Source organism: Mirounga angustirostris, unplaced genomic scaffold (assembly GCF_029215605.1).
Source record: "Mirounga angustirostris isolate CCGP_5_RB_7025 unplaced genomic scaffold, mMirAng1.0.hap1 SCAF_4, whole genome shotgun sequence".
Classification (NCBI taxonomy): domain Eukaryota; kingdom Metazoa; phylum Chordata; class Mammalia; order Carnivora; family Phocidae; genus Mirounga; species Mirounga angustirostris.
This window is the reverse complement of record NW_026991712.1, coordinates 166,925,591-166,941,977: the sequence shown is the minus strand read 5'-3', so window position 1 is coordinate 166,941,977 and position 16,387 is coordinate 166,925,591. Positions and strand designations below refer to the sequence as shown.

Genomic DNA, 16,387 nt, shown 5'->3' with positions numbered 1-16,387 from the left:
GAATGACTTCATGTGGGAAATGAAACACACACAAAACACTGGTCACACTTACATAAAAAAATTCAGAGATACCATTAGCACCTCAATCTCCATGTTCTTTTGTGATAAATTACCCTGGGGCAAGCTCCAAACCAAGCTGCACACCTTTTCACCAATCCAATGAAAGTAAAATTCTGTATACCTTCCCCGTTCAAATTATTGGAACAGGGCCAAAAGAGACTTTTCTCTGCTCTCTTGTAAAACTTGATAGACTGAAAGTAAACTATGTTCAGAAAATGAAGAAATCCAGGGTGAACTAGGCTTTTCTGCAGGACAAAGGAACAGATGTAAGGGAACAGAGGACTATGTTACCTTGGCTACCTATAGGTAGCTATCTATAGGTTACCTACAGATAAGGTCGTTTGTTTTCGTACATGTATAAACTATATGGTTTGACCTATAACATAACCACATTCATATGTTACACTAGGTCTAGACTTAATCATTATATAAGTGATTCCTGCAGTAGCACGTAAGAGCCCAATGTGCAAAAGATAAGCCTCCAGATCACTTAGGAAACCTGTAAAGTTCATGAATAAAACCATGAAAACATCTAGATTTGCTTCATGACCTACCCACCTCATATCCGCAAAGCAGGAAACAGCTGAACTAAGAAAAGAGAGAGTCCTTTGCCTCAAGATGGGAGCAAATACTTAAACCCACCCACATACCCAGTCAGCCTCCGGGCATTTTTAATTATTGAATTTGACAAGACAAAGATCTCAGTGTACCAGATATGGATAAGTTCCCTTTTCAAGCACTCCAGGAGATGAAAATTTCATAGATATGACTACTATGTATACCAGGAAGACTGATACAGAAAATTACTTCCTCTACATGCTTTCCTATAATGAGAATCACAGACTGCATTAATCAATCAAGAGACAACGGATTAATTGGTTAATTCTGGATCCTCATCAGCAAAATAATAGTGGAAGAGAGAATTACACACAATACTGTTTAATACACACTTGAACAAGAAATATAACAACAAAAGTAATTCCTCTTTTCTAACACTATTATGTCTGGTTGTGTATATATAATGAGGGTATTTCCATGTCTCAGCAGATGGCCCAGACAAAGTGTCCCATTGATCTAGTTACAACTATATTAAACAAAAGATCCTCTATAATAAATCCCTTATATCAGATTCAACTTGGATGGTAACAGCATTGCTGATTTACTATTCATCTTATGTACTCGTCTTAGCAAAAGTAATAATCAAATAGTTTGAAAATGTAAAAATATGCAGAGAAGGGTGAATGAATAGAGGCTTTTCAGTTTTGTTAGTTCTTCATCTTCCCCTTCACAACCCCATATCCCTCGGGATGGAAAAGTAATCTGAATAAAGAATACAGGCAATAAATACTTACTGAATTGAACTAAGGTCCCTTAAAGGGAGGGCAATACCAACTTCTGGAATAAAAGAGAAAATAAAGAGGAATCCATGCTTAGAAAAAAAGTATGTGTGTAAGATTCATTCAACACCATATATTAGGCAGCCACTGTTTACAAAGTATGTTATTGGCTGAAGCCCCTGCCCTCAACAAACTTATGTGCAAGGAAATAGAAAACATTTATACAAATCACTACATATAAAATAAACTAGGGCCTTAAGAATGACACAAATAACTTGCTACTTGAATTCCTCTCCATAGCCTTCTGGTTGGTTAGAGGAAGAAAGATTTTATAGAGGAGCTGTTCACTCTAGATTTTAAATAATGGGTAGACTCTGGACATGCAGAAATAAATAACAGAAAAACCCAAGATTTGGAGTGACAAAGATGTGAGTTCAACCTCTCTAATCCCTTTTTGCCTGGTCTATTAAAGGACATCATAACACTGCAGGACCCCTGTGAAAACTATAATGTATATAAAGTGGTTAGCAAAGCACCTGGAAAATCATACATGCTCAATATATTGCAGCTATTATTATTCCTGAGCCTAACAAAATAGAACTTGGGAGTCAAATCCACATCTTGAATACTCATGACCTTAGCTGGAGTCACTTGACCTTGGTACTCATTTTCCTCATGTAAAAACCATGGTACAAATATCTCCCAAAAATCTGTTGGGACATTCACATAGGCAATGAAATCAATGCCAAAGTATCTTTAAAAGTGTTAATGCGGGCGCCTGGGTGGCTCAGTTGGTTAAGCGACTGCCTTCGGCTCAGGTCATGATCCTGGAGTCCCAGGATCGAGTCCCGCATCGGGCTCCCTGCTCAGCAGGGAGTCTGCTTCTCCCTCTGACCCTCACCCCTCTCATGCTCTCTCTCTCTCTCTCTCAAATAAATAAATAAAATCTTTAAAAAAAAAAAAAAAAAGAAAAGAAAAAGTGTTAATGCATTATTGTAGTTCTTTAGTTGGCTTACCCTCAAATAAAGCATAGTGATGTGGATGAAAAGAATGAACACATTTTAGCCAAAGGAGGGTAAAAGGGGAGAAATTTAATGAAGAGAGACTAAGTATGTGGATAAGTTATATCGTGCTGCAAAAGAACATGTTTTCCTGCATTCAAACATTGCAAGACAGCTCAACATATACAATGGTAGGTCTGTCTAGTCATCCCAATATAGGATAGAAGGCAGATATTGGAATGAGTGGGGTTCCAAACAGGTCTCAAAGTGATGGGACAGAATTCAGAACCAGGTTCCAAATGTCAGGTGCATCCACATTCTCAAAGTTAGAAGACACTTTCTTCTATCTTGTTCTTCAAAATGCGCAATCCCAAAACTATTATGGATCCCAGGAACTTCCCCAAACAATATTCTTTAAAAGGTCCCTTCATCTCTAACACACAGTCACTAATCTAATACAAGAAAGTTATGAACTAAGATCTCATTCCTCCAGATCACCTGGTCTGGCTAGCTATGTTTTCTCTGAAGTAAACATTACAATAGCAAGATGCCAAAAATGCCCAACAACCAAATGGTATCAATACAAAGTTCAAGGAACTAGGCAGATTTACCATTCCTGTCCATACTCAAAGGTACATTTTGAGGAAAAAAGGATTCATTACACTGGTCAGCTGTTTTTACATTAATACATCAAAGGCTTTATTAATTTTTCTCCCCTTTTCTGCAAGAAAGGATGCATGATTTTGCTGGCAGACAATATCTCCTTTCCAAAATTCAATCCATTTTGGAGTCAACTGAGTTACTCTTATGGGACTCTAGGTACAAGAAGCTGCCAGTGTAAGGTAGCCCTTCTTAGGCTGTAAATCCTAAAAGTACTTTTAGCCAGCCCAAAAGCCTCCAATTCCACAAGCCATTCTGTTTGCCATGATGGAAAGATGTGGAAAAGAACTTAACAGACTTGGTATCCACATCGGGTTTCCACTTGCCCTGATTTCAAAATTAGCACCCAGAAGCCCTTAGAGACAGACACTTCAGTGCCTTAGACAGGTGCAGACCGGTGAATGAGTCACTTAGAAAACCCAGTGACAAGTTACAGAACCTCAGCATCACAAGGGGGAACACAATCTAAAAAGACATCTTTTAGATGCTCTCTGGCATATCCTAGAAAAAGTAGAACTGTTCCTCTTTTCTATCTTTTTAAAGATAGAGAAATAAGGACAAACTCCAAAATCTTAGACTTGAAAGAGTCCTGGGAAACTAGTCCAATACCTTTGTCTTCAGATGGGAAAAAGCAAAGTCCAAAGAAGATGAACATCTAAGCCACGGCTGGACGGTGGCTTCAGAGTTCGGGTCCCGAGAGAGCTCTATCGCCAAGGTATACCTTTCTTTTTTTTTTTTTTTTTAAAGATTTTATGTATTTGACAGAGAGAGACACAGCGAGAGAGGGAACACAAGCAGGGGGAGTGGGAGAGGGAGAAGCAGGCTTCCCGCCGAGCAGGGAGCCCGATGTGGGACTCGATCCTGGGACTCCAGGATCATGACCTGAGCCGAAGGCAGTCGCTTAACCGACTGAGCCACCCAGGCGCCCCAAGGTATACCTTTCTTTGAGTGAGGATCTCTCCAGCTCTCCAAATCACTACGAAATCCCTCCAATAGCCATTCTGCTATTTTACACTTACAGAGAGAATGCCTATGTAATGTCTAATGAGAATCTGCAGCTTTATTTAAAATGTATCTCACCTTATTCTACTTCCAGGGAACAAGATAGGATTCATTATGTCCCCACATACAAGAGTACTTGCCAGATCTCCTTCCTCAGGTTTACAAACTTGTCTATTCTAAATTTTTCTATCGCTTCAGTTTTCTAAAACAAAGATGAAGGGCCACATATCTACATTGCATTTATTCCTGAAATAATCACTACTATCTTAACGTCCCTGAAAGTGGTCAAGTTTCCTACATGTAAAACATTAAGGAATCTTAAACAGAAAAAGTCCTCAGCTTTTAAAAATTAGAAAACCAATTATGCAACAGAAGGTGCCTTTTCTGCCAATAGCTCTGCCCTTGGCAAATCCATCCTTTTTTAGGACACAGAAAGTAGTAACGCTGCTGCCCTCCCCCAGGTGGAGCAAATAAGTCCTACAAGATCCTAAACCAAACCAATGCAGAAACCAAGTCCAGTAACCCAAGGTTAGTGAGCCTTCCTCAGTACTACAAAGATACACTCTTAAATATTCAACAGGCTCATCTTTTCATATATAAATTTAAAAAGCTCCTCCAAAATGTGCCTTTAAATTTTCAGGACTACAGGGCGCCTGGGCGGCTCAGTTGGTTAAGCAACTGCCTTCGGCTCAGGTCATGATCCTGGAGTCCCGGGATCGAGTCCCGCATCGGGCTCCCTGCTCGGCAGGGAGTCTGCTTCTCCCTCTGACCCTCCTCCCTCTCATGCTCTCTGTCTCTCATTCTCTCTCTCTCTCAAATAAATAAATAAAATCTTTAAAAAAAAAAAAATTTTCAGGACTACAACTTTAAGTTGAATGAAAGTGACCAGCAAGGAGACTAGCTAAAATATTAGTGTTTTTTTGGGTTTTGTTTTTAAAGATTTTATTTATTTATTTGACAGAGAGAGACAGTGAGAGAGGGAACACAAGCAGGGGGAGTGGGAGAGGGAGAAGCAGGCTTCCCGCTGAGCAGGGAGCCCGATGCGGGGCTCAATCCCAGGACTCTGGGATCATGACCTGAGCCCGAAGGCAGATGCTTAACGACTGAGCCACCCAGGCACCCCTAGCTAAAATATTTGAAAATAATTTCTGGCCCTACTCCTAAGATATTTTACTATCTCCTTTTTTATGTTGACTTTCAAGAATAAGAGGCAACTAAAGCACTGCATTTACTTGCATTTTGAGTCCTTCGGCTAAGAACAACTGTACTTCAGACAACGAGCAAGGTTTGAGATGTTTTAAGTAGCCACTTCTTAGCAAGATTTCAAATTTTTTTAAAAAATGCTCTAAATTTTGCAAAGTGACACCAAGAGGGTAGTATTGGCTTTGATGAAAAAAAATGTTAACAAGAGCCAAGCAGCACTAACTTTACCAGAGATCAATTACTCTGAATGGAGCCAATTCTCTTTCAATTCTAAAGATTCACGCATTCTTGATACAGGTATTGTTTACCCTAATGAAGACTCACACAAGTGCAAGCACACATACACACCCACACCAATACACATGTAGTAAGTGTAGCAAAAATACACTGTGGCTGGCTGAAAAGTCAATGCAATTTACTTCAAATTTTAGTGTTCATATAGGTAAAGACTATATTTATACACATCCCCTCTCCCAGAGATGTTTCATTGCTTAAAGGGAAGGAAATTTAATTAAGTTAAACTAATTAGAAGCTGTGCTTATATTATAAAAGCTTATTAATTCTTCATTTCTCTTTTGCCGTTCTCCCTTGTAACGCTGCAAAACAAAAACAAAAACAAAAACACGTTCTCAGGGAGCCTGGGTGGCTCAATCAGGTCCATAAGCATCTAACTTGGTTTCGGCTCAGGTCATGATCTCAGGGTCCTGGGATGGAGCCCCATGACCGGCTCGACGCTCATGGGGGAGTCCACTTGAGGATGCTCTCCCTCTCCCTAATAAGTAAATCTTTAAAAAAAAAAAAATCCTCCCATCCTGCACCTCTGCAGATCCTAACTAAACCAGAAAATGTTTCCCAAGTCTTACACTTTAACTTCCATTCAAGTAATCACAAACTAGTCTGGCCGATACTGATCACTCCCTTCCCTAAATTAGAACCATATATAGGAAACATTATACATTCTTTTTGTTGTCATTCGTATTCACTGCCTCCTTGACTAGCTACAGAGTAGCTCCTTGAGTACAGAAACCTCACTCTATACTTAGTTTGTCTCCTTTGTGCCTAAACAGTAGGTTATGCTTCCAAAAAATAGGGGTACCAATGGGATGCCTTGGTGGCTCAGTTAATGAAGGGTCAGCATCTGACCCTTGATTTCAGTTCAGGTCATGATCTCAGGTTTGTCTCTCTCCCTCTGCTCCTCTCCCAGCTTCACGCCCACCCTCTCTCTCTCAAATAAATAAATGAGTAAAATCTTTTAAAAAATAAAATAAAATTTAAAAAGTACAGGCACCTGGCTGGCTTAGTCAGTAGAGCTTGTGACTCTAGATCTTCAGGGTCATGAGTTCCAGCCCCACACTGGGGTAGAGTTTGCTTTAAAAAAAAAATAACTTCCAGGGGCACCTGGGTGGCTCAGCCATTAGGCGTATGCCTTCGGCTCGGGTCATGGTCCCAGGGTCCTGGGATCGAGCTCCACATCGGACTCCTTGCTCTGCAGGAAGCCTGCTTCTCCCTCTCCCACTCCCCTTGCTTGTGTTCCCTCTCTCGCTGTGTCTCTCTCTGTCAAATAAATAAAATCTTTAAAAAATAAAAAATAAATAACTTCCAGGGTGCCTGGGTGGCTCACTTGGTTAAGCATCTGCCTTTGGTTCGGGTCATCCCAGGGTCCTGGGATCAAGCCCCACATTGGGCTCCCTGCTCTGCGGCAAGCCTGCTTCTCCCTCTCCCTCTGCCTGCCGCTCTGCCTACTTGTGCTATCTCTCTGTCAAATAAATAAATAAAATCTTTAAATAAATAAATATTAATTGAAAAAAATAACTTCTGGGGTGCCTCGGTGGCTCAGTCGGTTAAGCATCTGCCTTCGACTCAGGTCATGATCTCTAGGTCCTAGGATCGAGCCCTGCATCAGGCTCCCAGCTCAGCGGGGAGTCTGCTTCTCTCCCCCTGCTTGTGCTCTTTCTATCTCTATCGCTCTCAAATAAATAAATAAAATCTTTTAAAAAATTAAATTAGGGGCACCTGGGTGGCTCAGTCGTTAAGTATCTGACTTCAGCTCAGGTCATGATCCCAGGGTCCTGGGATCAAGCCCTGCCATCAGGCTCCCTGCTCGGTGGGAGGCCTGCTTCTCCCTCTCCCGCTCCCCCTGCTTGTGTTCCTGCTCTCGCTATCGCTCTCTGTCAAATAAATAAATAAAATATTTTTTAAAAATAAAGTCTATTTAAAAAAATAATTAATTAAAAATTAAAATTAATAATTAAAATTTTTTTTTAATTTTTAAATAACTTCAGTATCTGTATTTTGGGAGGGATGCATATTAGGCATTTTTTTAAATCCTCCCCCAAAACATCAATTTTTATACAGCTCACCAAGATGAGATTTTTACCATCAATCATTTTATAAGTATTGGCTTCATATACTCTAAGGAAACATGCTCTGGAGAGGAAACCAGGTCAGAATCCCAAAATCCATCATATGTGATCTTGGGCAAATTAATTCATATATCTCAGCCTATTTCTTTATCTGGATAATAGATCCATCCTGATAGAGTTATTGATGAGACAATGCATGCAGACCCCTTAGAACCTATGGAATACATGGCCAGCAAATGGTAATTATTATTACTCTATGAATAAATAATGAGGAATGCAGAAGGAAGAGTAACACTGCATTACTGCTGGAATATACTTTGGTTATCTACATATGCCTACATCCAGGTCTGAGGAATTATATATGGATACCAAAAAAATAACATTTCTAACAAAAATAAGAAGAGTGAGGTTTGGAAACCTTGTGGGGGAAAAGGCATTTTTGGAAGGGAAAAATGACTTAAAAATATTATTGTCGCCATTTAAATAAAATCAACTTTCTACTCAATTTTGTTCACTATTCTTCAATTAGACTTAAGCCTTTAGAGATTATAAAGTATTGTGTACAAAATAGCAAACGGCATTCCTTTATTTTGTATAATTAATTTTTAAAATCTGGGATTAGATTTTTGGTACAGTAGACCAGGCTAAAATCACAAGATAAACATGGTTTCCCCTCTATACTTAGTATCTGATTCATCTGTTAACTTTCTGTTCAAATTTTGCTCCAGGGTGCCTGGGTGGCTCAGTTGGTTGGGCAACTGCCTTCGGCTCAGGTCATGATCCTAGAGTCCCTGGATTAAGTCCCGCATCAGGCTCCCTGCTCGGCGGGGAGTCTGCTTCTCCCTCTGACTCTCCCCCGTCTCACGTGCTCTCTCTCGTTCTCTCTCAAATAAATGAATAAAATCTTTAAAAAAAAAATTTTTTTTGCTCCACAAGCTAATTGAGAAAAATCTCTTCCCCAATAACCATATAAGGTTTATTGCTGTGCACTATTTTAATGATATCAGGCAGGTACAGGAGACATAAAACCACCTACCTATCTTCTCTTAAAGCTCTAGGGGAAAAACAAGAACAGACCCAAAACCCATAATCCAAGATGACAGGACACTGGGACTCCAACCACAAGATGATTCAGAAAAGTTGGAAACAAAATCTTTTAACACAGGAAGCAAGACTCTCAAAACCAAAACCACCAAAAGAGTTTAACTAATGCCTAACCACAAAGGCAGTCAATGAATATTTACTACAAATCAGAAGAAGAATTACCTTAATTTTGAATCCTCAGAACCTAGCACAGTGCCTAGATCAAAGAATATTTGCTAAATCAAAGAAAAAAATGTATTTAATGATTGGTATAAAAGAGAATCCAGAATACAGCTATTCTCCCTCCTTCAAAACATTAAAATAGATGTGAGAGATATTAAATATTGGATATGCAAAAAATAAAACAGACGGAAAAAACCTACAGTTACTCTCCAGAACAAGAGAACCACAAGCATATGCCCCCAGCTTGAGAACCTAGCATACCTCTATTAATTCAAACTGTATGTTCTACCTTATCACCAATACATTCTTATTGTCAACAACTAGGATCACCAGAAGTCAGTTGTACTTTATACTCCCATTTCTTTTAGAATTATGGCACTCTTCCCTATCCATGTTTGGGTGACAGTAAATTTTGTTCTTGCAAATTTTAAACATTATAAACAAACCAAAATTCTTGTTCTGTAATTCTGTGTAGGTAAGGGAGGACTGACTGAGGCCTTTACCTTCTGGAATTATTTCACCAGAAATCTAACAATTTCCTCTTCATAATGGAGCTCTAAACAACCTACTCAGAAAATGGCACTACTCTAAAAATAGGTTATCAACATGTTCTGATTAGCAGCCAATCTAAGACTCCCTTCCACTGTAAAAAGAACCTAGCAACTGGATAATGAGACAAAAGTAAGGACATCTGATGTATATAAAATTATTTTGTAAAATTTAAAGCCTCAATTTACAACTGACTGGTTAATATAATCATCAATAATTTATGCTCATGTTTTGGTTGCTTTGTTTTGTTTTTAAGACATTAGGGTAAGATTAACATTCTTCCTATAATGAGATCATTTTGGTAAAATTCTGCAATATCCCACTTCTATCATGAGGATGGCAACAAGGAAAAGCAAGCACATACTTCTGGAGACTAAATTCAGACACATTTGATGAAAGACAGCTCCAAACTTCCCTTAAAAACAGTCCCATTTTTCTGACACACCAGTTCACTTACCTCTCCCATCGCTCTTCCCTCCAGAGCAAGTGCTTGAAAATCATGATTCAGTTCATCCATAGAACGTACCTATCATTCAAAACAGAGAAAGGGAAAATTTCAAGTTAGCATCTTGAATTTCACATACACATTAAACACAACTGAAAGGCTTTTCTATGTTTACTTTCAGATACTAACAAAGACAGTAACAATAATCAAGTGACTGACATTAAATATTCACTTACCTTTAATCATCAGGGTTTAAAGCCAATGACCCGCTTTCTCCCCTCCCGTTCCCTTTTTTTTTCAAAACATGAAAAACACATAATCCAGAAAAAGGATATTCCATCACAAGAGAATTGTTAACTATTTTTCATACATTTTAATTTAATAAGTAAAGACCAATAATCTGAAGGGCAATGACATATGATTAGTGACCTGAATATGGCTACAGACTCAAAAGGCCACAGTGCTTGCCCCCAACTGCAAACAGCAAGTAGAAACCAGGGGATTCATTTGATCTGACCCAGCTATTCTTTGATAAACTTCAGGGAAAGGTACTACAAACTATATAACGGAGTGCCCCAACATTTCTCCATGTTGGACGATTTCTGGGGGCTCCTGGGATCTCAACTCCAGGAGAAAAAAAACAGCACGTATCACAAGAATCCCTTCAAACTTCACCCATCATTAAATGTACTACCCACATCATAACAATCTTTCCAGACTTCAGTTAACTCATCTCTAAGGTCATTGCTACAAGATAAGGTTAGATCAAGGATGAAGTGTGAAAGAGTTCATTCAAAGCAATCATAATTCAAAAACCTGTGTTGTCCAATATTCTATTAGTGCTCTCAGTTATGAGAGGCAAGCCATCCCTGCTGCCTGAGGCTGGAGGACAGTCCCTTGTTTATTCAAGGGGAAGTCTCCTCTACCTACCGGAAAAAGATGGCAGCTGAGTGCCTGAAGCAGCAATCTCCCAAACCCCCTCATCTGACCATCACTACCTCCTGGGGTAGATATACAACTGCCAGCAGTGGGTACATACAAAGAAGGAGGTGAGGCTAAGGCCAGGCAGGGAGAGGGATGAGTGCGGAGAGCATGACCTGGAATACAGGTAGGAGAACCAATTCAAGGATTTTATTAACAGCTTCCTATTTATCACCCAATAATCTTAATTTGACTGAACTGACACTACATAAAAATACAGTTGCACTGCTATTTTAAATATTTTCAAAACCCAGAGTTGATATATGCCACAAATGACACATTGTGTCACTAAGACAAAACAGCTCTGGGATGCCTGCTAAAAATGTAAATTTATAAAATTCAAAATGAAGCTAAAATTCAGCCCAATGAGAACAAAGAGACATAGAGACAAAGCTTTTTATTGTGGTAAAACCACTTCAAAGGGCCTTGAAACAGAAGCTATGAACATATTACAAGGTGTTTCCATTATTTAGGTAAACACACTGAATGAGCTCCTGACCTATAGGTAGTAAAGGTAAGAGGGGGGCCAGGGAGGGGATAAGGACAGGATATTAGCTGGAAAACTACAAAGGTCAGATGAAATTATTTTGAACCTTCAGACCAGAGTTAACATTTACAAAGCATGTAAATCAAATGCATAAAAACTCTCTATCTAGTTCTTTCTGTGGAATCTAATCATATGTTTAACTAGAGCTAGGCATTTCTTGAAAATTCAAAAATCTACAAAATCTACTCTGCCAGCTTGTGTTCCCTCTCTGTCTCTCTCTGTCAAATAAATAAATAAAATCTTTAAAAAAAAAAGAAGGAGCCTCACTCTCCAACCAAAAATGTTGGAAATTCTATTTATATTTCCCAAGGAAAAAGTAGGAGTAGTAAGGGAAGGTACAGAACATGCATATGCATATTCAGGTCATCATCACAAACGTGTTGTCACAGCTATCATTCCCATTTAAAAGATGAGAGGGGCGCCTGCAGTCAGTTAAGCATCTGTACACTTGGTTTGGGTTCGGTCAGGATCTCAGGGTTGTGAGATGGATCCCTGCATCAGGCTCCGTACTCAGCAGGGAGTCTGCTCAAGATTTTTCTCTCTCTCCCTCTGTCCCTCCCCTCGCTCTTTAAATAAATAAATAAAATCTTTTTTAAAAAAGGATGAGAAAACTAAGCCTCCGAGAAATGCCCTTCCCAACTATTGTTAAGAGGGAAGAGCACTTAAATGGCACTGCCAGAATCTAAATCCAGGTCTTCCAATTTATAATGCAATGTCCTTCCTATGTCACCATGCTGCCTCCAAGGCAGCCACAGGAAGCTACCAACCACAGATCAAAGTGACCTCCCTTTCTGCTTGGGTTTTGAGGAGTATGCTCTCTTGGGTCTTTTTGCCTTTGCTTTCCCCAGTCTCCTCCCCCCACCTTCAAAGTCAGCCCATCCTGCCCTTGGAGCAATTTGCATTCCTTTCTATATGATCTTCCCATCTATCACATCTCTCTCTCTCCCTCTCTCTCATTTCCTAATTTCCTAGCTTGCTCAGGTCTTTCTCCCTCTCTTCAACTCTCTTCTCCAGCCTTCCATCTTTTCCGGGGGTCTCCCTCTGCCTCCCCTACAGGAGGAACACTCTTCCTCTTCCCTCTGTGTACTCCCTCCTAACTCCTGTAGACACTGGTGAGAAGGAGCCTCACTCTCCAAAGTTTGCAGTGCTAGTCCAGAAACTCCATTATAAACCAACTGCCCACAGGTGACTAGACCAGATAAACCAAATCATTCTCACAAAAATGTTTTTAACTAGTCAGGAACTTACTGTTTATTACAGGAGCTATACCTGGTATGGTCATCGACACCGGACCGACTCTGCACACAAATTCTTCCTAAGAAACAAAACTAATGACCAAAGGAAGATGGCTCAGGAATCCAGAGAAATCAAAGAACAGAAATACTTTAGGCAGGTAACAAAGAAGCCCTTTCTATCATAAAGGAGAAAAGGTGGCTGTAAATTATAATCACAGTAAATGCTCCCATCACAACAGAACACACTCTTCCACTTCTTGTGCTCTACCTTCCCTTTCTCCAGAATTTAATTTGAGTGCCAGGTTAATGTTAATTTCTAGCACTACTTACTAATTCCTTTTCCACTTTTGCTAAATGTAAGATGTCCTTCATTCCACTAACTGATCTTCCCTATCTCCTCTGGTTTCACCAATCTATTTCTACTTTTCCTCTTTGGGCTATTTGCCAGTAACATGTAACTTTCAACACTGCTGCCCCTCCCCACAAAGGCATCTCCTGCTCCCTCTACTGAAGAGGCAAAGCAAGATAAGCACTTTACTGCCCGACCTACCTCTATATTCCTAGCTTCATCCCACCACAGGTATCATCAATACACATACCCTATGCTTCTGAGTTTCCCTTCCACTACCCAGATCCCAGAACTTTCTTCTGAAAGCCTCAACAGCTGCCTCCTCCTCTCAGGGATCCTGTCCTAACTAGAGCTATAAATGCAGCAAATTAAGTTGCATGTTTTACCACACAGGAAATTATAAAATCAAAAGAGAAACCCAGAACTATATATCACACTTGGAAAATTAAAAATTAAGCAAAAGTAGCACCTTACAAATCTTTATTTTAAAATAATCACATTCTAAAGTACCTGCCCTTTCCGATGAGGGAGCAGAAGGCTCGCTGAGGACAAAGCATAAGCCTACACCCTGCAACCTCCCCACCCCCCCACTCCTGGGTGGGACATGTGTGACATTCTTCCAGGAAGCTCCCAACGGTCTTAATGTTAATACCTTGCTAGAGGGAAAAACAACCTTAACTTGACAATGGCATTGCCTCCGATATGTTGTATCTTTTTTTTTTAATATTTTGTTTATTTATTGAGAGAGAGCATGAGTACAAGCAGGGGGAGCGGCAAAAGCAGGCTCCCCGCTGAGCAGGGAGCCCAATGCAGGTATCTTGTAGGTTGGTCCTCTTTAGCTTATGAAGTGTTTTTGAAACCTTCCTTTTCCTGGGGCACCTGGGTGGCTCAGTCGTTAAGCGTCTGCCTTCGGCTCAGGTCATGATCCCAGGGTCCTGGGATCGAGCCCCGCATCAGGCTCTCTGTTCAAAAGGGAGCCTGCTTCTCCCTCTCCCACTCTGCCAGCTTGTGTTCCCTCTCTGTCTCTCTCTGTCAAATAAATAAATAAAATCTTTAAAAAAAAAAAAAAATGAAACCTTCCTTTTCCTTACTTCCCCCAACTCCCGAGTATATATATAATCACCACTCCTCAAGATCCCGGTGCAGCTCTTTCTGCCGACCGGTCCCTGTCCCCCTGCTTCAATAAACAACTATTTTACACCAAAGACGTCTCAATAAGTCGTGGGCTCCGGACCTCACCCCACAGAACCTCACCTATATTCCAAAACCACATCATATGGCGCCTGAACGTGGGGCTTTGAGTCTTCACATCTGAACTCAGCTTCCGTGCAAACTTGATGAATACTTTCTTTCCTCTTCCTTTACTCTCATTTCAGGGGCTCTTCAAGGAGTACAGTCTTACTGGAACACTTTCATGTCCATTGCTCAGGCTCCAATCCTCTAGCCTGTGGCTACTTACGGGGAGGAGAAAGCCTGGCTAGAAGTTAGTACCTTGGCCGGGACGGTAATAAGACCCAGAAACTTGGGGCGCAGATGTGGCTCAGATGGTTAAGCGTCTGCCTTCAGCTCAGGTTATGGTCTCAGGATCTCAGGGTCCTGAGATCCAGCCCCGCATTGGGGCTCCCTGGCTCAGCGGGGAGTCTGCTTCTCCCTCTTCCTCTGCCTGCCCCTGCTCATGCCCTCTCTCTTCAAATAAATAAAATATTAAAAAAAAAAAAAAAAGACCCAGAAACTTGATGCCCCTCTCTTTATTCCTGTTCTTATACAAAGTTGTCTGTCTTGGGCACAGGACAGCCACCTAAGTGACTAGCACGGCTGCCAATCTTAAGATTCCCATGTGAGGTTTCCTCCTGATTGATCTAATGTGATCCCCTTCACATGCCTGGTCTAGCCACTTCTGGCCATGGGACCTCTCCTCCTTCTGGCCATGGGACCTCCACTAGGAGCTGGCTGAAACCAGTACCTGATGGTATTAAAACCCAACCGGGGACCGTTTCCTGGGGAAGTTGGCTCTGAGGACCACATGTGTTGGAATATCACTTAGAATCATGATGGATTTCTAGCTTTACTGTTTTCTGTCAATGTCCTCTACTAACTACTTAAACTACAAAATTACATCGGTAGTTTCCCCTTGTAAAACTTTTCTAGTGTTCTCCATGGGTGAAAAACAGCAGGTTCTTCAAGGCACGGTATTTCAGTCCATACGCCAGGCACCCATCTGTAGCCTAGGATGCACTGGGGAAGCAGAGGGGAGGGCAGGCCTCCCTCCTACAGGGGCCTTTTAACTGCTACGGTAATCATAATGACTTTGTTTACGGACACCTCGGGTCGCTTTTTTTTTTTTTTTAAGATTTTATTTATTTATTTGAGAGAGAGAGCATGAGAGGGAGGAGGGTCAGAGGGAGAAGCAGACTCCTCGCTGAGCAGGGAGCCCGACGCGGAACTCGATCCCAGGACTCCAGGATCATGACCTGAGCCGAAGGCAGTCGCTTAACCAACTGAGCCACCCAGGCGTCCTCGGGTTGCTTTGACACCAGGAACCTATGACATACACATCCTGTGCGTGGGACGCCACCTGGTGGAGGGCGCGGTTTCTAGGTAATGGACATTCTCTTTTCTTCAGTTCCCAAGGACTCTCCTGTGGGATGCCTTTTTAACCCACTGGACACAATTCGGATTGCAAAACTTAGGGAAGGTCTGAGCTCCTGTAACACTGCATGGCCTCGGTGGGATCTATTCAGCCAGATCTCTGCAGTTAATAGGGCAAATGGACCTAGGTGCTACCTTCATTGCTCATACTTAGGCCTTCACTGCTCTACACCAGGACCCTGACCTAACCTAAGGGCCTCTTGCAAAATGTGTTTGCCCAAATGTGCTGGCTTGTAAACTCCCCGGACATATTGGGTGATAATTATCTAAATAGACCTCCTCTGAGTAAACTCACACCATCCCAGACAAAGGGGACTCTTGACTATCTCACTGTTCTTCCTAATAGATGTGGGAACTTCTCCCTCACTCATTTCCTGGGTTAATGGCTATAACTGGAGCCATCTGTGGTTAGTCTACCTAGCGACGAGGACTTTAAGGAATATTCCCAAGCAGCTGCCAAAACTCCCTTTGTTTCAGGGGAATTCCCTGTCTTCTCTGGCCCAACGTGGATTGCCTATTCCCCCTTATTGGCAGGAAAACGTGGCATCTGCTCCTCTGGAGCTGATGAAATCAAGAACTGGGAACCCTTTCTCTGCCTCCTGGCAACACTGCCTCTCCGGTCTCCCTCTCCCCCTCCTCCTCTCCGCACCACCTTGGGTGTGGCCTGCATAACTGGCTTCTTAGACTATCCTCAGTGCCTCAGGCACCATGGCTCCTCCCTTCACTGTCTAGGAGCAAGA

General features: G+C 41.3%; 1 protein-coding gene across 19 annotated transcripts in view; it reads right to left on the bottom strand.

The window, feature by feature from the left end:
• PUM1 (pumilio RNA binding family member 1) overlaps nt 1-16,387 on the bottom strand; it is a 139,906-nt gene that overhangs the window by 81,774 nt on the left and 41,745 nt on the right. For all 19 annotated transcript variants that reach the window (XR_010411035.1, XM_064589598.1, XM_064589600.1 and 16 more), the window contains one exon: nt 9,899-9,967. Coding sequence is in view for 18 of the 19 variants with exons in the window: in XM_064589598.1 (XP_064445668.1) it covers nt 9,899-9,967 (69 nt within the window). In the remaining variant the exon portion in view is untranslated. The remainder of the gene's footprint in view (nt 1-9,898; nt 9,968-16,387) is intronic.